This window comes from Bombina bombina, chromosome 3 (assembly GCF_027579735.1).
Source record: "Bombina bombina isolate aBomBom1 chromosome 3, aBomBom1.pri, whole genome shotgun sequence".
Classification (NCBI taxonomy): domain Eukaryota; kingdom Metazoa; phylum Chordata; class Amphibia; order Anura; family Bombinatoridae; genus Bombina; species Bombina bombina.
The window spans coordinates 1,063,466,232-1,063,478,595 of NC_069501.1; the positions used below are offsets into that span (position 1 = coordinate 1,063,466,232).

The 12,364-nt window shown below is 40.3% G+C and overlaps 1 protein-coding gene across 1 annotated transcript in view; it reads right to left on the reverse strand.

The window, feature by feature from the left end:
- LOC128652613 (eukaryotic translation initiation factor 4B) overlaps nt 1-12,364 on the reverse strand; it is a 242,562-nt gene that overhangs the window by 155,630 nt on the left and 74,568 nt on the right. Inside the window, exon 4 of the mRNA XM_053705545.1 lies at nt 1,783-1,899. Within this exon, the coding sequence (XP_053561520.1) occupies nt 1,783-1,899 (117 nt within the window). The remainder of the gene's footprint in view (nt 1-1,782; nt 1,900-12,364) is intronic.

Sequence of the window (12,364 nt, forward strand, 5' to 3'; positions counted from 1 at the left end):
GCGCAAAAGGAACTATGTCCATTGCCGCTACCATCAAACCTATCACTTCCATGCACTGCGCTATGGAAGGAAGAGGAACGGAATGAAGTATCCGACAAGAGTCTAGAAGTTTTGTTTTTCTGGCCTCTGTCAGAAAAATCCTCATTTCTAAGGAGTCTATTATTGTCCCCAAGAAGGGAACCCTTGTTGACGGAGATAGAGAACTCTTTTCCACGTTCACTTTCCATCCGAGAGGCTAAAAAACTCTAAGCCATCTCCGTGGAGATGTTGCCTGTACAACGGCAAAGAGAATGACTGGGGTAGGCGGAGCCTAGGAGGGATCATGTGACCAGCTTTGCTGGGCTCTTTGCCATTTCCTGTTGGGGAAGAGAATATCCCACAAGTAAGGATGACGCCGTGGACCGGACACACCTATGTTGGAGAAATAGGGACAGCTCTCTTTCTATTATTGGGTACAGTATAAGTTGAATAGTACATATATAGATTGTCCTATTATTAGTATGAATATGTTAGATCAATAAGTAACATATACCCTTAATGATGATCTAAATCATCATCAATAAATAGAAATGGATTTTAAAATAAATAAAGATATTAGTTATAGAAATACTGTGTCCTGGTCCACGCAGGATTGAATAAGGTATAACAAGGCTGTATATGTAATTTACAAAAATATATGGTGAGGTAATGTAGCAACTACTCCATTCGAAAAGCTGTGCTAAGCTTGGATATAGCAATGATCGAAAAAAAGGGGGGGGGGGGTGCCTGGAGGATATCACAGGAATCCCCCAGAAATGGTCACAAATTAGTTAGCTTAGACTTAGCAGCGCAATAAACATATGTTGCCCCACAATTTTTAGTCTTAAATTCGGTAATTACCTCACCTATTAATCGTGTTTATTTCACTGAATAACCCATAGTGTGTTTTTAATATACCCTATTGTTAGTATGATGCACAATACATTCCAATGTTTACTACCCTATTTTTAACCATTATACACACAATTAAGGTTTTTATTTTAATTAACATAATAAAAGTTATATTTTAATTTAACTCCTTCCTAGTGCCTTTCTGATGCATCAATTGTAATTCTAAGCTCTCTCTTTAAGTGTGCCACCAGATACCTCTTCTTCTTTCTCTATATTTTTTTTTTATATATAATTTGGTATCAGGCACTGCCCTCCAGTGATACATAGGCTGGCCCTGCAGGGAATTTAGAGAACTTTAACCTGTTCCCACACTGAATTCCCCTTTACCCAAGGGGAATTTCAACCCTAATTATTCTATATATCTTAACCAGGGCACTTTTGAAATAATCAGCTGTGGGGCAAGAGCAGGTTAGTAACCATTGTTACTGATCAGTTAATTATCTCATCTGTGTGATGTTAGGGGTACTTGAGGAATGGAGTTGAGAAACACTGGTTTAAAGCCCCCAAGACAACCATGGGTGCCCCCTTCCCTCCCAGCAACCACACATACAATTAAGCCTAGGGGGCTGGATCTTTTCTTTGCCTCACAGCTGTGGGGAGGTAGTTAATGTCATTTGATTTCACGTGTGATTCTGGCAGAAGTGGTAACATTGTAGATAGATTGAGTGTAAAGCAGCTGGTCTAACAAACAACACATATATATCTGTATATCTATAAGGATGGCCAAAAGCTGTTGGCTTAATTTTTTAACAAATTTGTCAAGCCCTGTCCTATAGCATCAGTCATTCATTTTCATCTTCCAATGAAGATGGACAGGGCAAAAATTATGATTTTTCTTATGCGTTTACTTACTTCCTCGTTGAGGGTAAGCGCTTGTAGAAGAGAGTCCAAATCATCAAACTCAGCATAACCAAATCCTTTTAACCTTTCAGGGTTGGTAGGTTCACGGGGTAGTCGTACAGCGCTGATCTGAATACAAAGACAACAACATGTTTATCTTTTTACAAAAGCTAAAACATTGTTATAGCAAAAATATGCTCTACAGAAAAGTACTACTCTAAAAAAAAACAAATGTATATTTTAAATGTACTTCTAACTTCCAGTTTTCACAGCCACTTTTGCCAAAATTATACAATTTAAGGTCCAAGTCTTGCAATGAATGAACACTTGCTTGGTTCAAATGTTTTAACAGCCAAAGACCACCCACAATTTGTCTTATTTGATAGAGTCAGTCTGGCTTTGTTACTGAAAACAAAAAATCTAGCCACAATTATTTTGTTAGAAAACTAAACATTGTTTTTAATTTTGAAAAAAGAATTAAAAGGGCAAAGTAAATAACTTGAAACTCTAAAATCTAGTGTTTAAGTTTTCATAAATGCAAAGCGTACGTTTTTGTTTTGCATGTGTAATGTTAACCCCTTGGTGGCAGTACAATTACAATGTATATCCTTTCACTTTACTACAGCAAAGGTTTATTACAATTTTCAGATTATTTTTTTTTCCGCTGAAAAAAGAAAATTTATGCTTACCTGATAAATATATTTCTTTTTTGACACAATGAGTCCATGGATCATCTTAATTACTAATGGGATATTCACCTCCTGGTCAGCAGGAGGCAACGAGCACCACAGCAGAGCTGTTAAATAGCTCCTCGCTTCCCTCCCACTCAAGTCATTCGACAAAAGTTAGGAAGAGAAAGGAAAAGCCAAGGTGCAGAGGTGTCTAAAGTTTACAATAACCCACAACCCGTCTATAAGAACAGGGCGGGCCGTGGACTCGTGTCAAAAAAGAAATACATTTATCAGGTAAGCATAAATTTTCTTTTCTTTTTTAAGATACGAGTCCACGGATCATCTTAATTACTAATGGGATTCAATATCCAAGCTAGAGTACCCAGACGATACGGGAGGGACAAGACAGTGAATCTAAACGGAAGGCACCACTGCATGAAGAACCCTTCTCCGAAAAGCTGCCGCCGCAGATGCAAAAGTGTCAAAGTTTTAGAAATGTGAAAAAGTGTGAAGAGAGGACCAAGTTGCAGCTTTGCAAATCTGTTTCACAGAAGCTTCATTTTTGAATGCCCACGAGGAAGCAACAGACCTTGTGGAATGAACTGGAACTCTCAGGAGGCTGCTGTCCAGCAGTCTCATATGCAAAACGTATGAAGCTCTTCAGCCAGAAGAAAGAGAAGTAGCCGTAGCTTTCTGTCCCTTACGTTTCCCTGAGAAAACCACAAACAGAGAAGAAGACTGACGAAAGTCCTTAGTTGACTGAAGGTAAAAACTTTAAAGCACGGACCACGTCTAGATTGTGCAAAAGTCTTATCTTCTTAGGATAGGATACGATACAAGGAAGGAAAAAGATCTCCTTAGGAAGAAAACCTAGTTTGGTACGCAAAACAACCTTATCTGCATGAAAAATAAGATAAGGAGACTCATACTGCAAGGCCGAGAGTTCTGACACTCTCCGAGCAGAAGAGATGGCCATCAGAAATAAAACCTTCCAAGATAAAAACTTAATATCTAAGGAATGCATAGGCTCAAACGGAGCCCCTTGAAGAACATTGAGAACTAAATTAAGACTCCACAGAGGAGTAACTGGTATTAACACATGCCTGATCCTCACCAAGACCTAAAAAAAGATGGTACATCTGGAACATCTGCCAGACGTTTGTGTAACAAAACAGATAATGCCGAGACTTGACCCTTTAGGGAACTCGTCGATAAACCTGTCTCCAAACCCTCTTGGAGAAAAGAGAAAATCCTAGGAATCCTGACGCTACTCCATGAGTAGCCCTCTGATTCACACCAGGAAAGATATTTACGCCAAACCTATGGTAAATTCCTCTAGTTACAGGTTTACGAGCCTGAATCATGGTCTCTATGACCGATCAGAAAACCCCCGCTTGGATAAGATTAAGCATCCAATCTCCAGGCCGTTAGCTTCAGATAAACCAGAGTTGGGTGAAGGAGGAGCCCTTGAATGAGGACGACCTGTCTCAACGGCAATCTCCAAGGTGGCAGACATGACATGTCCACCAGGATCACCGATGCCCTCTCTTGCTTGGTTCGAGCAATGACCCAAGGAAGAAGATCAGAGGAAAAAGCTAGAGAACACTTCCGGATGGAGTTCTTAAAGGTCTGGGAAGCATTCCAAATGATAGAGTTGCTTGCGTGTGTGTTGAGCCACAGCCAGTTTTCCCCTGAACGAAAGTTCTGCCTGTTCAGTTGTTCCACCCCTGTGGATTGTCGACAGGCAGTCAGAACTGGCCTCTGCCCATTGAATTATCTTGGATACCTCTGTCATCGATAAGGAACTTCTCGTTCCTCCCTGATGAATGATGTAAGTCACTGACGACATTTTGATCAACTGGAACCTGATAAACTGGACCAAGCCTAACTGAGGCCAGGCCAGAAAAACAATGTAGATCGCACTCAGCTCCCGAATGCTAATAGGAGAACAGACTCAGGCTGAGTCCAAACCCCCTGAGCCCTTAAGGAGCCCCAGACTGCTTCCCACCCTAGAAGGCTGGCGTCTATTGTCCCAAACATCCAAGATGGTCTGCGAAGCAGGTTCCCTGCGAAATATGATCCAGAGATAATCACTCTTGAAGAGAATCCCTTGTCTCCTGCTCCAGTAGTATTTGAGGAGACAAACCCGTATAATCTCCGATCCATTGCGATTACTGCAGAGATCTGAAACAGAACCAATCAAACGGGATGAGGTGCATTACCACCATCATCAACCCTATTACCTCCATGCACTGAGCCCCCAAAGGCCAAGGAGTGGTCTGAATGACTAGACTAGTATTGATAATCTCTGATTTCCTGACATCCTGTCAGAAAAATCTTCATTGATATGAAATCTATTACGATTCCCAGAAAAACAAAATTTATGCTTACCTGATAAATTCCTTTCTCCTGTAGTGTGGTCAGTCCACGGGTCATCATTACTTCTGGGATACCAATACCAAAGCTAAAGTACACGGATGACGGGAGGGACAGGCAGGCTCTTTATACGGAAGGAACCACTGCCTGAAGAACCTTTCTCCCAAAAACAGCCTCCGAAGAAGCAAAAGTGTCAAATTTGTAAAATTTGGAAAAAGTATGAAGAGAAGACCAAGTTGCAGCCTTGCAAATCTGTTCAACAGAAGCCTCATTCTTAAAGGCCCAAGTGGAAGCCACAGCTCTAGTAGAATGAGCTGTAATTCTTTCAGGAGGCTGCTGTCCAGCAGTCTCATAGGCTAACCGTATTATGCTACGAAGCCAAAAAGAGAGAGGTAGCCGAAGCTTTTTGACCTCTCCTCTGACCAGAATAAACGACAAACAGGGAAGACGTTTGTCGAAAATCCTTAGTTGCCTGTAGATAAAATTTCAGGGCACGGACTACATCTAGATTGTGTAGAAGACGTTCCTTCTTCGAAGAAGGATTAGGACACAGATGGAACAACAATCTCTTGATTGATATTCCTGTTAGTGACCACCTTAGGTAAGAACCCAGGTTTAGTACGCAGAACTACCTTGTCTGAATGAAAAATCAGATAAGGCGAATCACAATGTAAGGCAGATAACTCAGAGACTCTTCGAGCCGAGGAAATAGCCATTAAAAACAGAACTTTCCAAGATAACAGCTTGATATCAACGGAATGAAGGGGTTCAAACGGAACACCCTGTAAAACATTAAGAACTAAGTTCAAACTCCATGGTGGAGCAACAGTTTTAAACACAGGCTTGATCCTAGCTAAAGCCTGACAAAAAGCTTGAACGTCCGGAACTTCTGACAGACGTTTGTGTAAAAGAATGGACAGAGCTGAAATCTGTCCCTTTAAGGAACTAGCGGATAAACCCTTTTCTAAACCTTCTTGTAGAAAAGACAATATCCTAGGAATCCTAACCTTACTCCATGAGTAACTCTTGGATTCGATAAGAAAAGATAGACCTCTGCGCCTATTAACAACCTATATGCCCGGGGAAGGGGTAATCCTAGCTAGTACCCAATGTACAGGAGGAAAATTAAGGTATAACCCAAGGCGCCTACCCTAAGGAGGCTAGGTGTGTAAAATTATAAAATCTAATTATGATTTATACTCCAGTGTGGTCTAAAAATGTTTTAATACATAAAAAATGTTTTACAGATAAAACAAATATACATATGATGTCTAAATATACAATGCTTCATGGATCCATGATAAATAACATAAGAATAAAATCAAAATCGAATACAATAAAATAATGCAATAAGATATAGAGGTTATACAATAATGCTTCGGATACAAATATACAATCTTATATTGTACAATGGCAGCGAAAGGTATAATTGCGGACAATCTTGTTTGTGAATTCTCTAATGGAATTCTAGGATGAATCAAAATGTGAGGAGAAAAAAGTTTAAAATGTGTGAAAAAACTCCTCAGATTAAAATGTGTAGGTGAAAAAAACTTCAAACAGCGATCAAAAAATACAAAAAAATTTATTCCACACGAGTGTGGTCCAAACCTTTGTACGAATCAAAAAGGTGTAAGATAGTGGAGTGAAAAGTCTGAAATGATTCTAATTATTCCAGTTGTTGAGTTTCCTAAATCCCAGTGAAAAGTGTAATAAAAAATATGATGGTTGTGTCAAACTGTTCCAAAATCGATACAAATGTTGAAAATAAGAGTGTCAGTGATGTCTCAAATAAAAATTGAAGTGAAAAAATGGTGTGTAAAAAGATATACTGTCAGTATTCCATTATTCCTGAAGATCCTTATCTTCAAAAAAAGGGGGGCTTCAATCCAAAAAATGTATTTGTGCAAGAAAAATATATATATAGGTTCAAAAACGAGTAAAAAAATTAAAAATAAAAATAAAAATAAAGAATGAAAAAACAGAGAACAATAACCTGTGGAGAGAGAAGAAAAAAATATAGTGTAGATTGTCCTAAATGTTCAGCAAATAATGAAATAAGGCTTACCAGCTGGTCAACGCGTTTCGGCCTGTGCTAGGCCTTTCTCAAGACTGGTTTTGATATACTGGTGGCGGCCTTATATAGTTTGTTTGACCGGAAGTGATTTGTTGTTCACTTCCGGTTTTGCCGAATTTACTATCTTATTTTGGGGCTAAATATAGTTTAAAATTGTGTATAGTTTACTTGTTTTGGTGTGGAGTAATAATAGATTGCTTTTTAAGTATAACATTTGTTGTTTAGAGAGGTTTCTTTTGTTGTTAGCCCTTGCCTAATACCTCCGTGGGGAACGTGACGTCACTTCCGGTCTAGGTAATTTTTACGATCGGTTTTATAGATCGTATATCCGAATTGAGTATAAATTTCTATTTAGGTATATATTTCTGTGGGAGTCGGGGAGTCTATATTTTTCTTATTATTCTTATTTCCTTACCATATTAAGTTTTTAAGTGTTGGTAAACATAGGTCCGTGATCGGACCGACCTGATTGGTCATGACGTCACGGCCTCGGGTTGGCGCCTTTGATTGGTTCTGAAAGGTGGGTTTATTGACAACCTCAAATATTTACTGACAGTTTCAAATATTACGGTTGAAAAATTCTTGATTTTGAACAAATAGAAGCGAAAGGTACACTAAGATACCTAGAAGATCAACATTAGACAATACCAGTATACTCGGACTAATGCAATCTTCATATTCAAATAGTTTAAGGAAACATCATACTCTTAAAATTAAGGCTATTTACACACCAATAGTAAGGCAGGATTAGGCAAAAATATAGACTCCCCGACTCCCACAGAAATATATACCTAAATAGAAATTTATACTCAATTCGGATATACGATCTATAAAACCGATCGTAAAAATTACCAAGACCGGAAGTGACGTTACGTTCCCCACGGAGGTATTAGGCAAGGGCTAACAACAAAAGAAACCTCTCTAAACAACAAATGTTATACTTAAAAAGCAATCTATTATTACTCCACACCAAAACAAGTAAACTATACACAATTTTAAACTATATTTAGCCCCAAAATAAGATAGTAAATTTGGCAAAACCGGAAGTGAACAACAAATCACTTCCGGTCAAACAAACTATATAAGGCCGCCACCAGTATATCAAAACCAGTCTTGAGAAAGGCCTAGCACGGGCCGAAACGCGTTGACCAGCTGGTAAGCCTTATTTCATTATTTGCTGAACATTTAGGACAATCTACACTATATGTTTTTCTTCTCTCTCCACAGGTTATTGTTCTCTGTTTTTTCATTCTTTATTTTTATTTTTATTTTTAATTTTTTTACTCGTTTTTGAACCTATATATATATTTTTCTTGCACAAATACATTTTTTGGATTGAAGCCCCCCTTTTTTTGAAGATAAGGATCTTCAGGAATAATGGAATACTGACAGTATATCTTTTTACACACCATTTTTTCACTTCAATTTTTATTTGAGACATCACTGACACTCTTATTTTCAACATTTGTATCGATTTTGGAACAGTTTGACACAACCATCATATTTTTTATTACACTTTTCACTGGGATTTAGGAAACTCAACAACTGGAATAATTAGAATCATTTCAGACTTTTCACTCCACTATCTTACACCTTTTTGATTCGTACAAAGGTTTGGACCACACTCGTGTGGAATAAAATTTTTTGTATTTTTTGATCGCTGTTTGAAGTTTTTTTCACCTACACATTTTAATCTGAGGAGTTTCTTCACACATTTTAAACTTTTTTCTCCTCACATTTTGATTCATCCTAGAATTCCATTAGAGAATTCACAAACAAGATTGTCCGCAATTATACCTTTCGCTGCCATTGTACAATATAAGATTGTATATTTGTATCCGAAGCATTATTGTATAACCTCTATATCTTATTGCATTATTTTATTGTATTCGATTTTGATTTTATTCTTATGTTATTTATCATGGATCCATGAAGCATTGTATATTTAGACATCATATGTATATTTGTTTTATCTGTAAAACATTTTTTATGTATTAAAACATTTTTAGACCACACTGGAGTATAAATCATAATTAGATTTTATAATTTTACACACCTAGCCTCCTTAGGGTAGGCGCCTTGGGTTATACCTTAATTTTTAACTCTTGGATTCGCACCAATATAAGTATTTACGCCATATTTTATGGTAAATCTTTCTGGTAACAGGCTTCCTAGCCTGTATTAAGGTATCAATAACCGACTCAGAAAAACCACGTTTTGATAAAATCAAGCGTTCAATTTCCAAGCAGTCAGCTTCAGAGAAATTAGATTTTGATGTTTGAAGGGACCCTGGATCAGAAGGTCCTGTTTCAGAGGTAGAGACCAAGGTGGACAGGATGACATGTCCACTAGATCTGCATACCAAGTCCTGCGTGGCCATGCAGGCGCTATTAGAATCACTGATGCTCTCTCCTGTTTGATTCTGGCAATCAATCGAGGAAGCATCGGGAAGGGTGGAAACACATAAGCCATCCCGAAGGTCCAAGGTGCTGTCAAAGCATCTATCAGAACCGCTCCCGGATCCCTGGATCTGGATCCGTAACGAGGAAGCTTGGCGTTCTGTCGAGACGCCATGAGATCTATCTCTGGTTTGCCCCAACGTCGAAGTATTTGGGCAAAGACCTCCGGATGAAGTTCCCACTCCCCCGGATGAAAAGTCTGACGACTTAGGAAATCCGCCTCCCAGTTCTCCACTCCCGGGATGTGGATTGCTGACAGGTGGCAAGAGTGAGACTCTGCCCAGCGAATTATCTTTGATACTTCCATCATTGCTAGGGAGCTTCTTGTCCCTCCCTGATGGTTGATGTAAGCTACAGTCGTGATGTTGTCCGACTGAAACCTGATGAACCCCCGAGTTGTTAACTGGGGCCAAGCCAGAAGGGCATTGAGAACTGCTCTCAATTCCAGAATGTTTATTGGCAGGAGACTCTCCTCCTGATTCCATTGTCCCTGAGCCTTCAGAGAATTCCAGACAGCGCCCCAACCTAGTAGGCTGGCGTCTGTTACAATTGTCCAGTCTGGCCTGCTGAATGGCATCCCCCTGGACAGATGTGGCCGAGAAAGCCACCATAGAAGAGAATTTCTGGTCTCTTGATCCAGATTCAGAGTAGGGGACAAGTCTGAGTAATCCCCATTCCACTGACTTAGCATGCACAATTGCAGCGGTCTGAGATGTAGGCGTGCAAAGGGTACTATGTCCATTGCTGCTACCATTAAGCCGATCACCTCCATGCATTGAGCTACTGACGGGTGTTGAATGGAATGATGGACACGGCATGCATTTTGAAGCTTTGTTAACCTGTCTTCTGTCAGGTAAATCTTCATTTCTACAGAATCTATAAGAGTCCCCAAGAAGGGAACTCTTGTGAGTGGAAAGAGAGAACTCTTCTTTTCGTTCACCTTCCATCCATGCGACCTTAGAAATGCCAGTACTAACTCTGTATGAGACTTGGCAGTTTGAAAGCTTGAAGCTTGTATCAGAATGTCGTCTAGGTACGGAGCTACCGAAATTCCTCGCGGTCTTAGTACCGCCAGAAGAGCACCCAGAACCTTCGTGAAGATTCTTGGAGCCGTAGCCAATCCGAATGGAAGAGCTACAAACTGGTAATGCCTGTCTAGGAAGGCAAACCTTAGATACCGGTAATGATCTTTGTGAATCGGTATGTGAAGGTAAGCATCCTTTAAATCCACTGTGGTCATGTACTGACCCTTTTGGATCATGGGTAAGATTGTCCGAATAGTTTCCATTTTGAACGATGGAACTCTTAGGAATTTGTTTAGGATCTTTAAATCCAAGATTGGCCTGAAAGTTCCCTCTTTTTTGGGAACCACAAACAGATTTGAGTAAAACCCTTGTCCTTGTTCCGACCGCAGAACCGGATGGATCACTCCCATTAGCAAAAGATCTTGTACACAGCGAAGAAACGCCTCTTTCTTTATTTGGTTTGTTGACAACCTTGACAGATGAAATCTCCCTTTTGGGGGAGAGGATTTGAAGTCCAGAAGGTATCCCTGAGATATTATCTCTAGCGCCCAGGGGTCCTGGACATCTCTTGCCCAAGCCTGGGCGAAGAGAGAAAGTCTGCCCCCCACTAGATCCGTTCCCGGATCGGGGGCCCTCAATTCATGCTGTCTTAGGGGCAGCAGCAGGTTTCCTGGCCTGCTTGCCCTTGTTCCAGGACTGGTTAGGTCTCCAGCCTTGTCTGTAGCGAGCAACAGCTCCTTCCTGTTTTGGTGCAGGGGAAGTTGATGCTGCTCCTGCTTTGAAATTACGAAAGGAACGAAAATTAGACTGTCTAGCCTTAGGTTTGGCTCTGTCTTGAGGCAGGGCGTGGCCTGTACCTCCTGTAATGTCAGCGATAATTTCTTTCAACCCGGGCCCGAATAAGGTTTGCCCTTTGAAAGGTATGTTAAGTAATTTAGATTTAGAAGTAACGTCAGCTGACCAGGATTTTAGCCACAGTGCTCTGCGTGCCTGAATGGCGAATCCGGAATTCTTAGCCGTAAGTTTAGTTAAATGTACTACGGCATCCGAAATAAATGAATTAGCTAGCTTAAGTGTCTTAAGCTTGTTTGAAATCTCATCTATAGTTATTGAGTCAAGAGTCTCTTCCAGGGACTCGGACCAAAAAGCGGCCGCGGCCGTGACAGACGCAATACATGCAAGGGGTTGCAATATAAAACCTTGTTGAACAAACATTTTCTTAAGGTAACCCTCTAATTTTTTATCCATTGGATCTGAAAAGGCACAGCTATCGTCTACCGGGATAGTGGTACGCTTAGCCAGAGTAGAAACCGCTCCCTCCACCTTAGGGACCGTCTGCCATAAGTCCCGTGTGGTGGCGTCTATTGGAAACATTTTTCTAAACACAGGAGGGGGGGAAAAAGGGTACACCGGGCCTATCCCACTCCTTAGTAATTATCTCTGTAAGCCTCTTAGGTATAGGAAATACGTCAGTACTCGCCGGTACCGCATAGTATCTATCCAGCCTACATAATTTCTCTGGGATTGCAACGGTGTTACAATCATTTAGAGCTGCTAATACCTCCCCTAACAGTACACGGAGGTTATCGAGTTTAAACTTAAAATTAGAAATGTCTGAATCCATTCTATTGGGATCAGAACCGTCACCTGCTGATTGAAGCTCTCCGTCCTCATGTTCAGCATACTGTGACGCAGTATCAGACATGGCCCTATTATCAACAGCGCACTCTGTTCTCACCCCAGAGTGATCACGCTTACCTCTTAGTTCTGGTAATTTAGCCAAAACTTCAGTCATAACATTAGCCATATCCTGTAATGTGATTTGTAATGGCCGCCCTGATGTACTCGGCGCTACAATATCACGCACCTCCCGAGCGGGAGATGCAGGTACGGACACGTGAGGCGAGTTAGTCGGCATAACTCTCCCCTCGTTGTTTGGTGAAATATGTTCAATTTGTACAGATTGACTTTTATTTAAAGTAGCATCAA